We start from the raw sequence: 16,802 nt of genomic DNA on the forward strand, positions 1-16,802 counted from the left end.
ACACACACACACAGACACACACACACACACAGACAGACACACAGACATAGACACACACACACACACATAGACACACACAGACACAGACACACACACACACACATAGACACACACACACAGACACACACACAGAGACAGACACACATAGACACACACAGACACACACACACAGACACACACACACAGACACACACACACACAGACACACACACACACAGACACACACAGACACACACACACATAGACACACACACACACATACATAGACACAGACACACACACATAGACACACACACACACAGACACACACACATAGACACACACACAGACACATAGACACACACACACACACAGACACACAGACACACACACACAGACACAGACACACAGACACACACACAGACACACACACAGACACACACACAGACACACACACACACACACATAGACACACACACAGACACACACAGACACACAGACACAGACACACACACAGACAGACACACACACACAGACACACACACACACAGACACACACACACAGACACACACACAGACAGACAGACACACACACACAGACACACACACACAGACACACACACACACAGACACACACACACACAGACACACACACAGACACACACAGACACACACACACAGACACACACAGACAGACAGACACACACACAGACACACACACACAGACACACACACACACACAGACACACACACACACAGACACACACACACACACAGACACACACACACAGACACACACACACACAGACACATAGACACACACACAGACACACACACACACACACACAGACACACACAGACACACACACACAGACACACACACACACAGACACACACACAGACACATAGACACACACACACACACAGACACACACACACACACACACACACACACACAGACACACACACACAGCCACACACAGAGATTCTCAGAAGCAGTCACCCTGCAGCAGTAACACGAGGACTCCAGCCCTGATTTTAGGCAGGGATCGCTTAACAAAAACCAACCCTCGGGCGCAGAGCCACGCTCCCGGGATCAGAGCCAAGATCCAGGGCACAGCAGCTAGAAGAGCTTACAGCAAGGATTTCTAGGATCGGGGCAGAAGCAAACAATCATCTAGCTTTTAAAATCAGACACATCCCGCCCGCGGAGAACAATAATAACAGAGATCTCCCGCTGCCCACTTTAAATGGCTGGGAAAGCTCCAGCCCCCCAGCCAGCTGCAATCCATCCCCTTCCTCACCCCCCTCCATCATGTGATGGTCCTGCCCAAGCGATTTAAGCAGCGGGAGCTGAGTCACGCAGGGCTGTGGAGCGGGGGCTCGGGGTGTCCTGCAGCATGGAGCAAGTGAGTGCCTCCTGGGGGCTGGGCTGCTCTGCCCAGCAGCACCAGGGGCTGGGTGGCTGTGTGTGGGGTGTGGGCTGGGTGCCAGGGGTAGGAGGAGTGAAAGGGATGAGCTGAGAGGAAAAGCTGATGTATGGCTGGGGGAGGAATGGGTAGGGCTGGCCAGCTGGTTCTCTTCCCGCACGTTATCGGAGCGGGGAAGATGTTTAGGTCTTTGGGTTCTCTAAAGGTTTAGGACCATTTGCAACTTTACGGTCTGGATGCCGTTTATACCTTTTTTTTTTTCTTTTTAATACTTTTCTTTGAGCTTTCTATTTTCCTCCTGGAAAACTTCTGGTGCAGGACTAGGTGAGCTGGTAATTCGAGAGCAGAGGGAAGCAGGACAGCGGTGTGTTCTCACCTCCCTCCTTCCCCACCTTTTCTTTCCTCTGCAGCCCCCCTGGCCACTGAGGCTGTTCCAGGCTGTGCTCCAGCCCCGCATTAGAAGCAGAGCCAGAAGGCAGCGTTAGTGCCCTGAGGATAAGCAGTTTAGTGAGGAGGGAAATGTGAGCTCAGCAGGCTGGTCTGGGGGCAGAGCAGGGAGCAGCCGTGAGGACAAGCCCTGCTGGGGCTAACTGGAGGAGTACTGGGTGGGCATGGGCCTGCACAAGCCAGGCAAGAAGACCTTGCCCAAGTAAACATTAGAACTAATAGGAAATTAGTCTTAAAAGTCACATGTGGACTCGATTGTGGAGTAATTTGTTGATAGTGAATTGAAATCAGGGAAAATTTAAATCCTAAGTGGTATTTTTCAAAATAAGATGCACCTCTTCAAATGAATCCTTAGTTATTGATGCCCATTGAGAAAGAGATCTTGGAATTGCTGTTGCTGCTTCTCAAAACGTTAGTTCAATTCCCAACTTCAGTCAAAATAAGAAATTGCAATGGTAGTCATCTCCAGCACTAAGGAACAAATGGAAAAGTCATTATAATAGTATGTGGGACTTAGACGACTTTAGAGGCCCCTTGCAACCCAGATCATTCTATGATTCCTTGTCTTATCTGGCATGTGGTGAAGTGGAGCTCTGCATCATTACACTTGGGCCTCTCAGCTGGGGGAGGCTGGTGATGTTCCGTGAGTTCTGGGGGGATATGTGGCTGAGAAGTGAAGAAACTGGCCCCAAGGAGAAGATCAAGCCCTCCACTCCGCATCAGGATCTTCCCAGGGGACTGATGATTCTGCTCTACTGGGCTGCAGCCAGAAGTGGGCTCCACTGCCCCCTCTCTCTGTGTCTCGGCTGCTTTAAATTCAGACCAGAAACCTTTTTGGTGGCTCCTGTTTCCTGGAGGCCTGCCTAAGGAGCCCGGGGAGACAGACCTAGTGTGTGAAAAGCTTCGTAATTACCCTTATTCTTCCTCTAATGGCTCTGGCCACCTCTGCTGACTTGCTGCAAGGATGCCTTCTGCAGCAGCCCTAAATCAGTGCCCGTCCCCTCCTCTTGTTCAGGGGCTTGAACCCCCTCCCTGTCAGCTCAGGTGGCTGCGTGGGGTGGGACCCCAGCGGGGTGGTGGCTGTGAGGCAGGGCTGAGCCTTCCTCTGGCAGGGAGCTGCGGGGGGAGCTGTGGTGGCAGCCTTGGCTCCGAGGAACCCCTGTGGTTTGGCCCTGCAGGGACTGGTGGTTACTCAGCTGGACATCCAGCCTGGGGAGTGCATCAAGGTGAAAGGGAAGATCCTGTCTGATGCCAAAGGGTGAGTGAGGAGATGGGGAACGGGTCGAAGGGGGGGGAAGCCCGGGCTCCTGCTGTGTTGTCAGCACGGGGGAGCTGGAGCTGCTGTGCTGCCCCTCTGCACTGCCTCTGTGTCCCCAGGTTTGCTGTGAATGTGGGGAAGGACAGCAGCACCCTCATGCTGCATTTCAACCCTCGCTTCGACTGCCACGGAGACATCAACACCATCGTGTGCAATTCGAAGGAGGGGGGCACGTGGGGTGAGGAGGACAGGAAAAGTGACTTTCCCTTCCAGCATGGTGACAAGATCGAGGTGAGACCCCAGGGTTGTGTACAAGGCCCTGTCTGCAAGTGTCAAGCTTCTAATGCTGCCTTGTACCTCGGTGGTGGAGAAGAAGGTGTGGAAAGGGGACGAAGCAACAGGGAAAGAGTCTCACAGCTCAAGGCAGCCCACTGCCTGACTCTGCTCAAGTCAGTGCCCAACAGCTCAGACGTGTTGGGTGCTCCACTCTGGCCTCCCTTTTCCAGCCACACAACTGAGAGCAATTAAAACACTGACCCAAGAGACAGGCTGGGTCTGTCCCATCCCCTTCTCCCAGGAGTTTGGCACTGACCTCGGGGCTTCCTCCCCTGAGGAGGCTGAGCTAGGGAGCATGGCCTTAACACCAGCACCCACCTCATCTGTCCTGCCCCCAGACTGCAGGGTAGTGGGGAGGGAGGTTTGGGAGTTGGGATGTGTGAGCTTTCCTTCTTGTGCCTCTCTGCAGATGTCCATCTCCTTCAATGAAGCAGAGGCAACAGTGAAGCTGCCCGAGGCAGAGTTCCACTTCCCTAACCGGCTGGGCATGGAGAAAATCGAATACCTGGCTGTGGAGGGGGACTTCAAAGTCAAAGCCATTAAGTTCAGTGACAAGCTATAGCTTGGTTTGTTTTGTTTCCTTTCCTACCCCCGCCCCCCTGCACAGTGAAATAAACCCGAACTTGCAGTGGCTGCTGCTTCCTCTGCTCTAATCTGCTTGCTGCTGGGCGGGCAGTGGGGAGGGGGATGCACTCACTACTGACACTGCAGCCTTGCAGCTGGTACTGAGTTACCCACATGCCAGGCCCTGCATGACTGACTGGGATAAAGCTTCCTTAGCACTACTTGCTTGACCCTGTTTGTTGCAGTGAGTGGTCCCTGGTTGTTTGGTTTCTGAGCTCTGTGACCAGTCCCAGCCAGGGAAGCTCCAAGAAGTGTCTGCTGGGTATGCCTTGTGCCACTGCTGACCAAGAAATGGTGCTCACTTGCTGGGGCTTGGGGAGTGAGGAGGGGACAGGGCATGGCTTGTGGTACTGAGGCTGGCTTTGCTTCCCACCAACATGCTCAGCTGCACTTGGGTGCATTGCAGGCTGGCATCCGTGCACTTGAGTGGAGAAGTGCAAGCAAGCCCAGGTAATGGCACCTGCCAGGGGAAAAGACAGGGAGTGTGAGGTGAAACCTGACAGAAAACCTAGGAGTGAGGTCTGGAGAGGATCCACGCTGCTTCATGGACTGTCATCTCCACACTGTTCCAGTTGTACCATGAAGCCAGTGGCAGTGTACCCCCAGTGCCTGAGACACTCAGTGCTAAGCTCCAGGTGCAGCCTGAGGGCTCTTCCAAACAGGAATTCCAGAGGAATGAAATCCTGAGGGCAGCAAGAGCTAGGTGCAGCTGGGCAGACCAAGAAGAGAAAGCTCAGTCAGCAGTCTCTGCTGCTCACCACCTCTTTGCTCTGCTCATACAATGCCTTGGAGTGTCTGTTACTGCTGTTCCCCAGCTGCCTGCTAGCACTGCCTACTCCAGACAGGACTCTGGTTGAGACTGATGCAGAATTTGAAGGCCTGATGAAAGGTAAAGCCCTGCCTGCTGTGGAGAGCTGGGAGCCAGGCAGTCTTCCCAGGGCTGGGGGCTGCTGTGTGACTGCTGAAACTACCCCAGTGCAGCTCAGCTGGCAACTGTGCTGGTGAGGCCCTGCTGGAGCCAAGGGCTGGAATTTGACTCCTGTAAATTAATCTCTTGTAGCAGGGCTGCCCCAGACTAGGGCTGCATCTGCTGCTCAACAGCTGAACAGTTGGGCCAGCTGCTCGGGTAGGGGCAATACCACTCTGCTAAGTATTTCAGCTATTTACAGGCATTTTCTGGAGAGGCTGACAGACTCCAGGCCTTCTTGCCAGCACAGCATCTGCAGGGCAGGAGCACTGTCCAGAGCTGCATGGCAGCAGCTGCCCCAGAGCTGGGCAGGAGGGATGGGAGGGCTTTGCTTGGGAGGGTGGACACCCCTGCTTGAGACCCCTCCTTGTCCTGGGGGCTGCCTTTGCAGCTCTGCCAGCAGGGCAGGAGTTGGAGTTGTCTGGCCAGCATCACCCTGTGGGCACAGCCATGGGGACTTGGGCACAGACAGGGCTCTTCTCTGTTCTCCAGAGCAGCAAGGGAACTGGTGTGCAAACAAACAGGAGGGTTTTCTGGGCTCCTGAGAGGTGTGTGTGAGTGAGTGAGTGACATCTCCTTTGACACCAAGAAGGGCACAGACAATGGTGCTTGTGATTCCTGTCCTGTGTTATTTGCAGGATAGGATGTTACTTTTTAGAGGATAGGGTGTATTTAGTGTGCAAAGGATGAGAGCACTCTTGCTGATGCTTTGCCTCATCAAATAAGTCTTGAGGGCTTTTTTTGAAGGCTGTTTGTACTTGGGCTGTGGAGAAGAGGCTGACTTTTATCTTGTTTGCCCCCCTCTGTCCCTGTGTAGCACTGTCTGACTGAAGGTAAATTAAGTGTATAAACACCTGAAAAGTAGAAGGCCCTTAGGCAGCAGAGGCCCAGAGGAGCTTACAGCAGGTTCTCTCTGTGCCTGGCTGCCCTGGTTAGATGAGGTAAAGGTCTCAGCTCTGACAAGAGTAAAGCTGATCTCATTTTTGCTGGTTAAGCTGGCAGTCCTGATTTCTAGGTAGGTTAGCTACAAGTGCTCCTGACTGTCCTGCCCAGGGTACAAACAGTGCCTTCAGGAGAGCTGCCTCCCTCTTGTGCTTTCCACAACAGAGAATTAGGCTTATCCTGTTTCCAAGGCTGGCAGTTAAATAAACCAAAAAACAGAAGAGAGGGTTGTAAGGAAGCATGCCTTTTGCCAGCCTTTTTTGAGTTTTGTTCTACCATGTCCCAGAACTATAAACGATATTATTCTATAAGCAACACTGGTAAATGAGCCAAGTAAATGCAGAGTGCCCTGGCTGGCTCCTAGAGTGGTGACAAGACTTCTGCTGAAGGAACTGGGAAAACAGCAGTGCTGGGCTCTACTGCAGGCAGAGGGTCAGAGAAAATGCAAAAGTCAGGCTTGTCCCTGCCAGGTATGTTCTGGAAGTGCATGTTGTGCTTTTTAAAATTTTATTTAAATACTGCATAGTCAGTCCTGTGGTCCAGCAACACATCCTGACAAGAGCCGACAGGGAGAATCTTCCCCCTGGTTGCTTGAACACCGTGACTGAGGTGGTGGTGGTGGGAACAGCACTGTTCCCTGTTGAGGGGGAGGGATTTGCTGAATCCTGCAAGTGTGCTCATCTGTATTGAGCTTCCATCCTTGCCTCTACACCAGGAATCAAAACTGCACCACTTTATTTCCTTAAGCATCATAGTAAGGGAAAATTGTGCCTTGAAAATGCTGCAAAACAGCTTTTGGTTGCAATGTGGGGATTTAGATTGGATACTAGGAAAAATTTCTGCAGGGTTGCCAAGCATTGGAACAGGCTGCCCAGGGAAGTGGTTGAGACACCATTCCTGGAGGTACTTAAAAGGCTTGTGGTGCTGAGGGACATGGTTCAGTGGTGGAGTTGTAGTGTTAGGTTAGCAGTTGGACTCAGTTTTGAGTGTCTTTTCCAACCTAAATGCTAAATGAACATAAAGGAAGTGATGGATGTTACCACCTCCTGCCTAGGAAGGGAAAATACCCACTTGCAGAAGAGATTGGTTTGGAAACAGTTGATGTGACAGGAATTAAAACCTCACGCAGGACCTTTAAGAGGAGCGATGGCTACGACAGAGCAGCAGCTTTGTCTTCTCAAAAAATAACTTCTCCCTGAGCAGTTCACATTAACTTCTCTTGACAGAAATAGGCCACCCAAGTGACCCTCTAGCCACACAAGCCTGTGTGACAGTGCTGAGCACAGCCTCAGGACACCCAGAAACTCCTGGTGGGAGGATGTGCAGTGTGTGAGGCTGAAGGGGGATGCAGGTTCTGATGGGGCATGGGAAGCCAACTGGGTCACTTCCCAGGGGAACTGACAAGCAAATTGGTGCAAGACAATTTCTTCCAAACAATACCCATGAGAAATTAACCGGCACCTGCTATACCATATGAAAAGGTGACCACCAGCCAGCTTTGCAAGAGCCCTGCTGTGTTCTTGCTCCACTCCTGCTCCTTTTGCCCCAGTTCCAACACTCAAAAACCACAAGGAACCTCTCACACTTAATGTCAGAAATTCAACCTCAAACTGTGAGCTGCCCCAAGTTTTGGTGCAGAACCTGGGAACGCTGAACCACACAATTCCCCTTTCCCTGCTGGTGGGGGATTCCAGTCCCTTGGATCTCCAGATCATGGAGAGCTGTTCCTGGAGAGGAGCCAGGGGATGAGGGGAAGCTCTGCCATGGGGGAACGGGAGGCCATGCTGAGACCCCTGGAGACCCACACTGGGGCCCTCCCTCTGGAAACCAAACCCCCCAGCACACCTGCTTTCTCACAAACTGATGTTTTTTTCCCTCAACCCCAACACAACTGCTTCATAACAAATGCAAACAAGCTGCAAAGCCTTCCCCCGTGAGGTAAAAAACGTGTAAAAATGTATAAAATGTAGCTGTACTCACCTTTCCCTCAGCAGACTTCAGGCGTTGCTGCGGCTTCTCCTGCAGTGCCTTGCGTGTGGGACCCCAGCCCAGCTGCACCCTTGTTAGTCCTGATTACTCCACAGGTGCTAATTAATCGTAAAAAGTGGGCAGCAAACCCATCTCTCATTTTGGGAGATTTTGGGGAGAGATGGGTGCTGGGGGTGGTCCCCTCAGCACCCTGAGGTGGTTGGGGTGGCCCTGTCGCCTCCTGAGGTAAAATGGAAAATGGCGCCCGCCACAAAAGGGGTAAGAGGTAAGAGAAACCAGCAAAAACCACCAAAACCTCCTCTCATGGCTTCTCATTTTCTAAGCTTGCACGGCTCCTTTTTTTTTTTTTTTTTTTTTTTTTATTACCACAACCTGGTTTTAGTTCAGCAAAACACCTGTGGTGACACAAGCAGTGCAAAAGCAGGTCCCTCCTCAGCCCTTTCCTCTCAGCTTTCAGTCACACCTTCACCCGCTTTTATTCTCCCCAGATGAATTATGTGTTTTCTTTGGGGTTCTTCCCTTGCGTTTCAGTCCTAAAAAATTAATTTAGTGCTAAAAGGGATGTGAACAGAAGAGCTGCTGGCTTCTCTTGTTTCAATTGAGGGCTGCCTGCTCCCAGAGCAACCCTGGCAGGAAGACACGGACTCAAGCTGCAAATCCCGGAGGAAAAAGCTGCCTGGCTCACATGTACCACGTTTTCTTTATGGTGCAAAGGAAAATGAGCCTTTTTCCCTAACCCCCATCCAGGCAGAGCTGTGCTGACAGCCCACACAAGCCCAGCTGAGGGTCCTGAGCCTGGCTGGCTCCAGCTCCCCACCATCTTACACCATGCCATGAGAAAAGTGATTTTTTTTCCAAAGATTTTTAGCACTAAGGTTCCGTGATTTCAGCCTATTTCTGCAGATTGTATTGAAGAGGGACAGCAGGAGGGAAAGAAGGGTCTCCCAGATCACTCAGGCCACATAAATACATTCAGTTGCACAACAGGATGTTTGTGCAGTAAGAGGTTCCTAGAAAACCCCTGTAAGACACAAAAGATGTAGAACACTGTTTATGTGGAGTATGAAATGCTCTGCAGCTTGGTTTGCTTGCTTCTCCTCATTACCACTCTAAGCCATCATGACAGCAGCCGAGTTGTAGAGATGATGGATGCAGCCTGACACACCAACTGGTTTGGTGCTCTGTGTTTGACCAATTTTATAGGTGAACTTCACAGAAGATCTTGTGTGTCAAGTTACAACCAACAGACATTGCCACGTAAACACTCTTTAGTGGATTTAGTCTTGATCTGATGTGAATTTCTTTTGGCTGTCAATTGCCCAAAGGTTCTGATTTTAAAAAAAAGCAAATTGAGTGAGTGGATTTTCACCAGTGCCTTTACCAGACTGCAAGGGTTGTTGCTCAAGGTGTGTGTGAGGACTCCCAGAGAGGAGCTGTGGAATGATGGTTTATGTCTGCCTTTTTCTGGAGAAGTCCCTCAGAAACTGGCTGGGAGCTGAGGACAGTTTAAGGAATGCAGACTCAGGAAAAATGCTGTAATGTGAGGTAACAACAGGAATGAAGCACCCCATTGCTTTTGTACAATTAGCTCTTACTTTCAACTGTATGTCAAATGTGTAACTGCTTTGTCCTCATTAGGATTTTCCCTGGAGCCACTTCACCCTGTGCTGGACTGCAGCCACGGAAGGGGCTGGGTTCCTGTTGTGGGATCCTCCAACAGCAGCTGGATTTCTCTGGAAACCCCTTTGGAGAAGGTGCTTGACTCAGGTACTCTGATCTGTCCTGGGGAGGAATCTCATCCATTGGCACCTATAGGCTGAGGCCAGCTCAGTGCCACTATCCCTGAACAGGGACTGGGGTATTCCATTCCAAGATTCCAAACAGATGTTTTAATTTATAAAAAATAACGTTCATTTTTAGTAAAAATGCTCACTGGTTGAGAACAATTTTGGTATCATTTGTGTTTTGAATGATTTATTTTCACTGTGCTGTGATGTTTAGCTCACGTTCCATCTGCAAGGAGGAAAACCTGGGAGGCACAAGACACTGCATTTTGGGGAAGGGGTAGCAATGCAAATCCTGCTCCCTGAATCTAATTTATTGGCTTTTCAACTGCAGCCACATAACTAGAGGTTCACATCTAAAATTCCCATGTAACCAGACCCAAAATTCATGTTTGTTTCTTTAAGTTTACAAGGATCAGACAGTAAATATAACACTCTGTTCATGGTACTCCTGTCCCATGAACTCATGTCATCACTCTGGGAAATTAGCTTCTATTATAGTCTCATTTAAAAAAAACACAAGAGAAGAGCAAGGTGGGACAAGGAGCAACAACTAGATTCCACTTCTTCCCAAAGGCACTCAGAACTAAAGCTACAGGCCTGGCCAATGTTTAATTACCTTTAATAAATACATGTCAGGGTGTGCTTCTCCCAAACTCAGTGAACCCTGCAATTTTTGAACAAAGTAAGTTGTGCAAAGACCGTTTCCCTCATGACAAACTTACCAGAACTTACAATGGGAACATGGCTTTCATGCATTTTTTACCTTAAGATCTAAGCTGTTATAAAAATATAAGTAACTATCACTTACCTCATCAGCTGATGCTTGTATGTGCAGTGGGAACACACATAAGACTTTCATCATCAACTCCCAAACTTGCTGGACCACAAAGCCATGCCAGACTCCTGAATTTCCTGTAAACCACCATGAAACCTTAGCCTCAATTTTTTTTCTTTTTTTAGCTGAAAACCTGACAAAGGAAACTGGTTTATAGACACATTTAGTAAAAGCCTCATTTTCCAGCACCACAAGGCTGGCCAGTGTGCCACCAGCAAGCAGGGTGACCATGACCATCAGTCGTGTGTCCCATCAGCTGGGAGGCTCTTCCTGACCTGGGGGTAGAGTGCAGGACTTGTTTTCTTAGAAAATAACTTACTCAGAGGAAAACACACTGTGGGCTGGTCTCAGGCTCTTCACAAAGGCCTGCCAGATTTACCAAGTCTTTTTTTGATTTGTTTTGGTAAGTGTAGGATGGAAGGCTAGCTGTAAAAAAAAAAGAAAATCTAAATGAAAACAACCTTTAAATATGGTAAGCTGAACTGAAGTACTGTGTAGGAACTTTTTTCAGGACAAATTAAATGTTTTCAGTGGCTTGAAACAGCACCCTGCTGTTTTTCTGAAACTGTACTCAAGCAAATAATTATTCTTGAGTGATCCCCCAAATACTTTTCCCCACAGTTTTGTTTCTGTTCAGCTGTTAAAGCATAAAAATCAGCTCCTCTACTTAAGAGTACTCATGAAATGCTGTATGAGGCTGAACACTGTTCAAGCTCAGAAGTAATGAAAATGTTATGTTTGCTGTCATCACAAGTAATTGGCTTGCTGCTTCAAAAAGCATTCCCAGACCAGGTAGATTTTCTGTTGGGTGTGGAGAATTGATGCTTAGAACAACAGAAGGGCATTGGTATTTTCTTTAGTCTGCCAAGCTGCTGGTGGGAGAGCTATGATATGAAGTATTGGGAAGAAAAAAAAAAGGGGAGCTTTAAAGCCAGCACTGAAAGCAACGACTGTTGTAATTTTCAGACATGCTAGAGCTGAAATCCAAAATGAATGGATTGAAAAACTACATCTGCTCTGGTCCTGGAGCTAGGGTGGGATGAAAATGCAACACTGTGGAGAAAGAACCTTGGGTCTCAGCAAGGTCAGAAGAGAGATGACCCAAATCTGGGTGATCAGCTGGGGTGGTAACCTGTGGAGGCAGCTTCTAACCATTTCATTCAACTGGTGAAGCAGCTCAGAGAGGAAAGCATGTTCCCCACAGGAAAAGGGAGTCTGCCCCAATCTGCTTTTCTGCCTGCAGACTGGCACCAATCCTCCAGCACTCAGCCATTTGATATGGTAAAGTTCAGCTGGGCAATTTCATTACTGCAGGGTGCCCTCAGCAGGAAATAATCCAATAGTCTCTGGGGTGGGTTCTTGTCTATCTAACCAGGGCACGTGGCATGATCATGACACATGCAGGATTTCTGGGGTAGGAAGAGAATAATGGATTTCAGCTTAATGCCTCCTCTAGCTTGTAAAATAATTTCTGATGAACTGAGTTCAGACAAATGAGGTATGAAGAAAGTCCTTGTGTAGATGACGTGTTTCACAAAGAACCATCCTTAGAGATGCCTTTCACAGCTCACAGAAATGCATTCAGGCTGCTACAGTAACACAGATCACAAGGTAAGATCATTCAAACCAAAGACAGACTCCCCCAAATGCTCCCACAGTGAGTCCAGACCCAAATTCCTCATTTCATGATAACCTGGAACTCCTGAGATACAGGTTCTCATAAGATGCAGATTCTTTCACCTCCAGAATCAGTGGATCACAAGATCCAAAAGAGGACAGACTGTATCTTCCTGGTCAAATCTTCACAAGGCCACTTCATGGTATACTTAGCATGTGTTGAAACAGGTTGAAGCTTCTGGTAGCCCTTTATTATATTAAAAAACAACAACAACAGCAACAAAACCACAAGGAGATTTTCCAAGCTAATGCATTGCTATCTTTGGGGTTCCCTCTTTTTGTTAAGGTTTTCACAAAATACAAAATTAAATGTCTTTTCTACTTACAGAACAAGGTAGAATTAAGAAACTGATTAGAATATGTACAAAAACTTACACATTCTGTCTTGTTCTTTAAAAAATATAAATATCAATAATGTTCAGTAGAATGGGTAGGTTTTATTTTTAAGGCTTCATTCTTTTAGCTCCTTCATTATTTAATGAGGTGCCAAGTTGGCAGGAAAGGGAGGGAAGAGAGGTCATGTTTTTTCATTAAAGGTAATGTGTTTCATTCTTGTGAGAGTCTTCCTCATCTCTGGCAGGAGGAGGCTTCCCTCCACATCAATTTAAATTTCCAAGAAGCAGAGGTGGAAGGAAAGGAGAGTAGAACCTTTATTATTGCTATTTGTTTTTCCTTCATTAAAATCTTGTTTCAAAACTCTGTTGTCTTTGTAGAGAACCAGCTGCCAAGTACCTGGACTAAACAGACTCAAGCAGGAGGACATTCCCAGGCCCACTTGGGAAAGGTTAGAGTGAGGAAGAGGAGACTGCTGGAGGTGTTTTACCACCCAGCCCAGCAGAGGTAGCGAGTGCTGCAGCCAGGGCAGCTGCTGCTGCTGCATCCCTGGGCGTGAACTCTGTGGGGAGGCTTTCCATCAGGCACTTGAGCTGCTCCTGACCCAGTTTGATTTTATCATCCAGCTCTCGCTGCTCTATGAGGAGTGCAGACTTCATCTTGACAAAGTGCTGGTAATCCTGGAGCTGCTCCTCAGAGAGGTAATTGCTCAGGATCTCCAAGACCACCCGTTCTCGACGGTCAAGGTTTTCCTTCAGCTCCCGGGCATCTTCGTGCTGGCCAGCCAGCACTTTCCTCTTCTCATTCAGGGAACTCTGCACACACCAGAGAGAGCACTTCAGTATCAGTAGCCCCTAATTCCCTGATCTGCCCCCTTCTTCCCCCCAACGCCAGGTTTGCCACCCCTGGGAAGGTGGGATGGCTGCTGCTCCCCCAGACATGCAGTCAAAACCCCATGAGAGAAGGAAGAATTCCTCATTATGGATTGAATGTGACTCCAGCTGAATCAAACTGAATGTTCTAGTCAACGGGGGCAGAAAGTGCTCCCAGGAAGTCAGTAAAACTTCCTTGGAAGCAACAACTACCAGGACAACCTGGCCTTGTTTCTCACAGCCACCCAAAGAACGTTACCACGTGGCTTCAACTGAGGCAAAAGGCAGGGGGTTGGTGCACAACACATCCACCACAGAGCCTGGCCTCCAGCCACAGTCACAGACATGCTGTCCTCAACTGGCTCTTCTGTGTTGAGACAAAAACTGCAGGATCTGAGACATTTATACAAACTGCAGTCAAGATTCCCAGGGACAGAACTGCGTTTGCTACTGCTCGTAGTTATCTACTGGGAGCCTTTGGAGGTCCCAGCTTGTACAAACACATTCAGGTGCCTGCTGCTGTCCTGCACCCCCCAGAAGGCCAAGGCTCAGTGGCTGTGCAGATACCTACCCGCTCCTCACTGCTGGCATTCTCCCCCAGACTACTCAGAACATTCTCTACCCGGGCCAGGCGCCCCGAGAGGGAGAGCAGGAGGTTCACCACCTTATCCAAGTCACCAATGAACATCTTGTACTTGTCAAACTCGTTGGGTTTGCACAGCTGGCTGATCAACAGCTCCACCTCCTCTCCCAGAGCATTGTTCATCTTGATGTCTGCAAGCAGGTCCTCCTTGGCTTCCTTCAGGATTTCCAGTTTGTGGGTCAAGCTCCCAATGAGCTCAGCCTGAAGGAAGGGGAACACATTGCCACATTGGTCATATGGATGATGACAAGAGGATATGGCTACAGTTCCTGAGCAGCAGGATCAAGTCACTGACAAAGAAGCCATTAAGGAGGAAACAGAGAAAGCTTTGGAATTCCACATCCAGGTGATAATCTGATCACCTGATCAGACTGAATGCAGATATATTTGTTCTACCATCATCATCTGATTGGGTGTGCCATATTCTGATACCCAGCTACCTACAGCTGAAGGATGCAGGTTCTTTAAAGTCTCTGAGTGAAAAGAGCTACAGCCACATCTCCTGCATCTTCCCTGCCACAGCCTGAAATTTTGGCTTTGGATGTTATGCTTCATTAAAGCCCAGAACTGTACAAAATAACGGGGCTCAGTGTTGAGGTGCAAGCCTCAAATTCACCCATGACCACAACCCCCCATCCCCTGCAGGCACTGCCTCACTCAGAGAGGCATCAAGAGAGCATTTACACCAAAGATGCTATAAATTTACTTAAAGACTGAGCAAAGCCATGGAGGGCCCACACCCATTTTGTGCAAATGCTGGCAACTGTTTTACCTCCAAAGAAAAGGAAGCCCCCAGGGTTTGGTTACTCCAGAAACAGCCGTGCTGCACAAGTGCTGGAGAACCTCATTTGTGTTAGAATTTAGGGGAAAGACATATGCAAAAGCCAAAGTCTGTTGCCTGGGGCTTGCACTTCTTCCTTCCATTTAGTCAGAATGGAGAGCAGAGAGCTGGGAAAAGCTCTTCATCCAGGGGCTGGGTGTTTTCAGTCTCTCTACTTCAGGCACTGCTGAAGCACCATTATCTGTATGTTAATTTACTCTGCACCGAACACTGCAGGATGAAACTGAAGTCAGTCACAAGGTTGCCTGAAAATAGTATCTCAGAGCTGAGTAACTCAGTCTCCTTTGCACCAGGGCCGGCAGCAATCCCCGGGGGAAGGTGGGCTCAGGGGGAGGGCGGGTCGGAGCCGGGATGAGCAGCACGGGTTGGGCAGACACCACTAGAGGGTACACTCTGCCTCTGGAGCACACGGGGCTGTGGCTGCTTACACCCATGTGCAAAAGCTGAATAAAATGCAAGTAATGTTCTCTTCAACGTGTGCCACCAGGCACCAGGAGTGCTTGCTAAGTCAGAGTGTTTGGTAGCAGTGTAGTGCAGGGGAGAGGAGAGCAAAGGTGGTATTAAACCCAACCTGGATAAGGAATGACCAGGAAAACTCCTTTCCTTGGATTCTCCCCTCAAGAGGACAGTTAACACCCTAAGCCAAGAACCAACTCTTGCCCTTTTCAGTGCCTGTTATGCTAATGTCAGCTTCAAAATAAAGATCCAAGGTCCTTATCAGCTGATTGGTGGATCAAATCCTGAGGAGCATAAGAAGGGATCTGTTTTTAATGATTAGAGTTCCCAGGGGGGAGGCTCTGTAGCTGTTCTCTGGCTGGACACAAAGTCTGGCATTAACCTCCAGAGGTTTTCTGGAGGACTGAGCTGTGCACAAGTGGCAGTTGTTCCCCCTTCAAACCTGAAGAGGGGAGATTTAGGTTGAACATTAGGAAGAAATTCTTTAATTTGAGGGTGCTGAGCCCCTGGCCCAGGTTGCCCAAGGAAGCTGTGGCTGCCCCATCCCTGGCAGTGTCCAAGTCCAGGTTGGATGGGGCTTGGAGCAACCTGGGCTGGTGGGAGGTGTCCCTGCCCATGCAGGGGGTTGGGACTGGATGAGCTTTGAGGTCTCTTCCAACCCAAACCAGTAACCAGTCTGGGATTCTCTGATGTGTTACAGAGAGGTTTGATGCAGGTCCCATCCTCTCTGTCACTGTATTAAAGCCTCGTATGGAGCAGATTTTTGCTTTGCAGATAAAATCTGAGAACAAAACCAATAAGGCAGTGTGGAAGACAGAGGTGAACTCCCCAGGCCAGGGCTGCTGACAAACTGCATACTTGCTGGTATCACTCAGCCTCACACCTTCTCTCTGCTGTTTTAAACCTGGCATGGGGATGAGGACCCACAGAGAATGTGGATTTGTGCTGGAGACACACAAATCCTCTGCACTTTGACAGAGGGGCTGAGCTTGGCAGCTTTTCTTTAAACCCCTGCCTGATTTCTGTGAAATAATTAAGGACTCTACTTGCAGCATCTGGCACTTGCACCAATATTTGTATTCCTCAGTATGTTAAAACTGATGTTGTACAAACAGCATGAAATATTGGCCATGCTACTCTGTCCAGTGCAGTGTAGGATGTTTTGGTTCCCTGTCCAGTGCAATGTAGGATGTTTTGGATCTCTGTCCAGTGCAGTGTAGGATGTTTTGGATCTCTCTCTGTCCAGTGCAGTGTAGGGTGTTTTGGATCTCTCCCTGTCCAGTGCAGTGTAGGATGTTTTGGATCTCTGTCCAGTGCAATGTAGGATGTTTTGGATCTCTGTCCAGTGCAGTGTAGGATGTTTTGGATCTCTCCCTGTCCAGTGCA

The 16,802-nt window shown here is 49.0% G+C and overlaps 2 protein-coding genes across 7 annotated transcripts in view; one reads left to right on the forward strand and one right to left on the reverse strand.

Moving 5' to 3' along the window:
• The first annotated feature begins 1,247 nt into the window (after window positions 1-1,247).
• Window positions 1,248-4,081, forward strand: LOC139796245 (16 kDa beta-galactoside-binding lectin). Its single transcript, XM_071744135.1, has 4 exons — window positions 1,248-1,388; window positions 3,035-3,114; window positions 3,234-3,405; window positions 3,860-4,081. Exons 1-4 carry the CDS (start codon window positions 1,380-1,382, stop codon window positions 4,010-4,012), a joined length of 414 nt encoding a protein of 137 aa, XP_071600236.1. The 5' UTR covers window positions 1,248-1,379; the 3' UTR covers window positions 4,013-4,081.
• An 8,359-nt stretch (window positions 4,082-12,440) lies between these two features.
• Window positions 12,441-16,802, reverse strand: part of SHROOM3 (shroom family member 3) — a 132,535-nt gene continuing 128,173 nt past the window's right edge. For all 6 annotated transcript variants that reach the window (XM_071744137.1, XM_071744139.1, XM_071744138.1 and 3 more), the window contains 2 exons: window positions 14,048-14,320; window positions 12,441-13,419 (listed from right to left, as the gene is read on the reverse strand). In XM_071744137.1, coding sequence (XP_071600238.1) covers window positions 13,057-13,419; window positions 14,048-14,320 — 636 coding nt within the window. In that variant the 3' untranslated portion in view covers window positions 12,441-13,056. The remainder of the gene's footprint in view (window positions 13,420-14,047; window positions 14,321-16,802) is intronic.

This window comes from Heliangelus exortis, chromosome 4, assembly GCF_036169615.1.
Source record: "Heliangelus exortis chromosome 4, bHelExo1.hap1, whole genome shotgun sequence".
NCBI lineage: Eukaryota > Metazoa > Chordata > Aves > Apodiformes > Trochilidae > Heliangelus > Heliangelus exortis.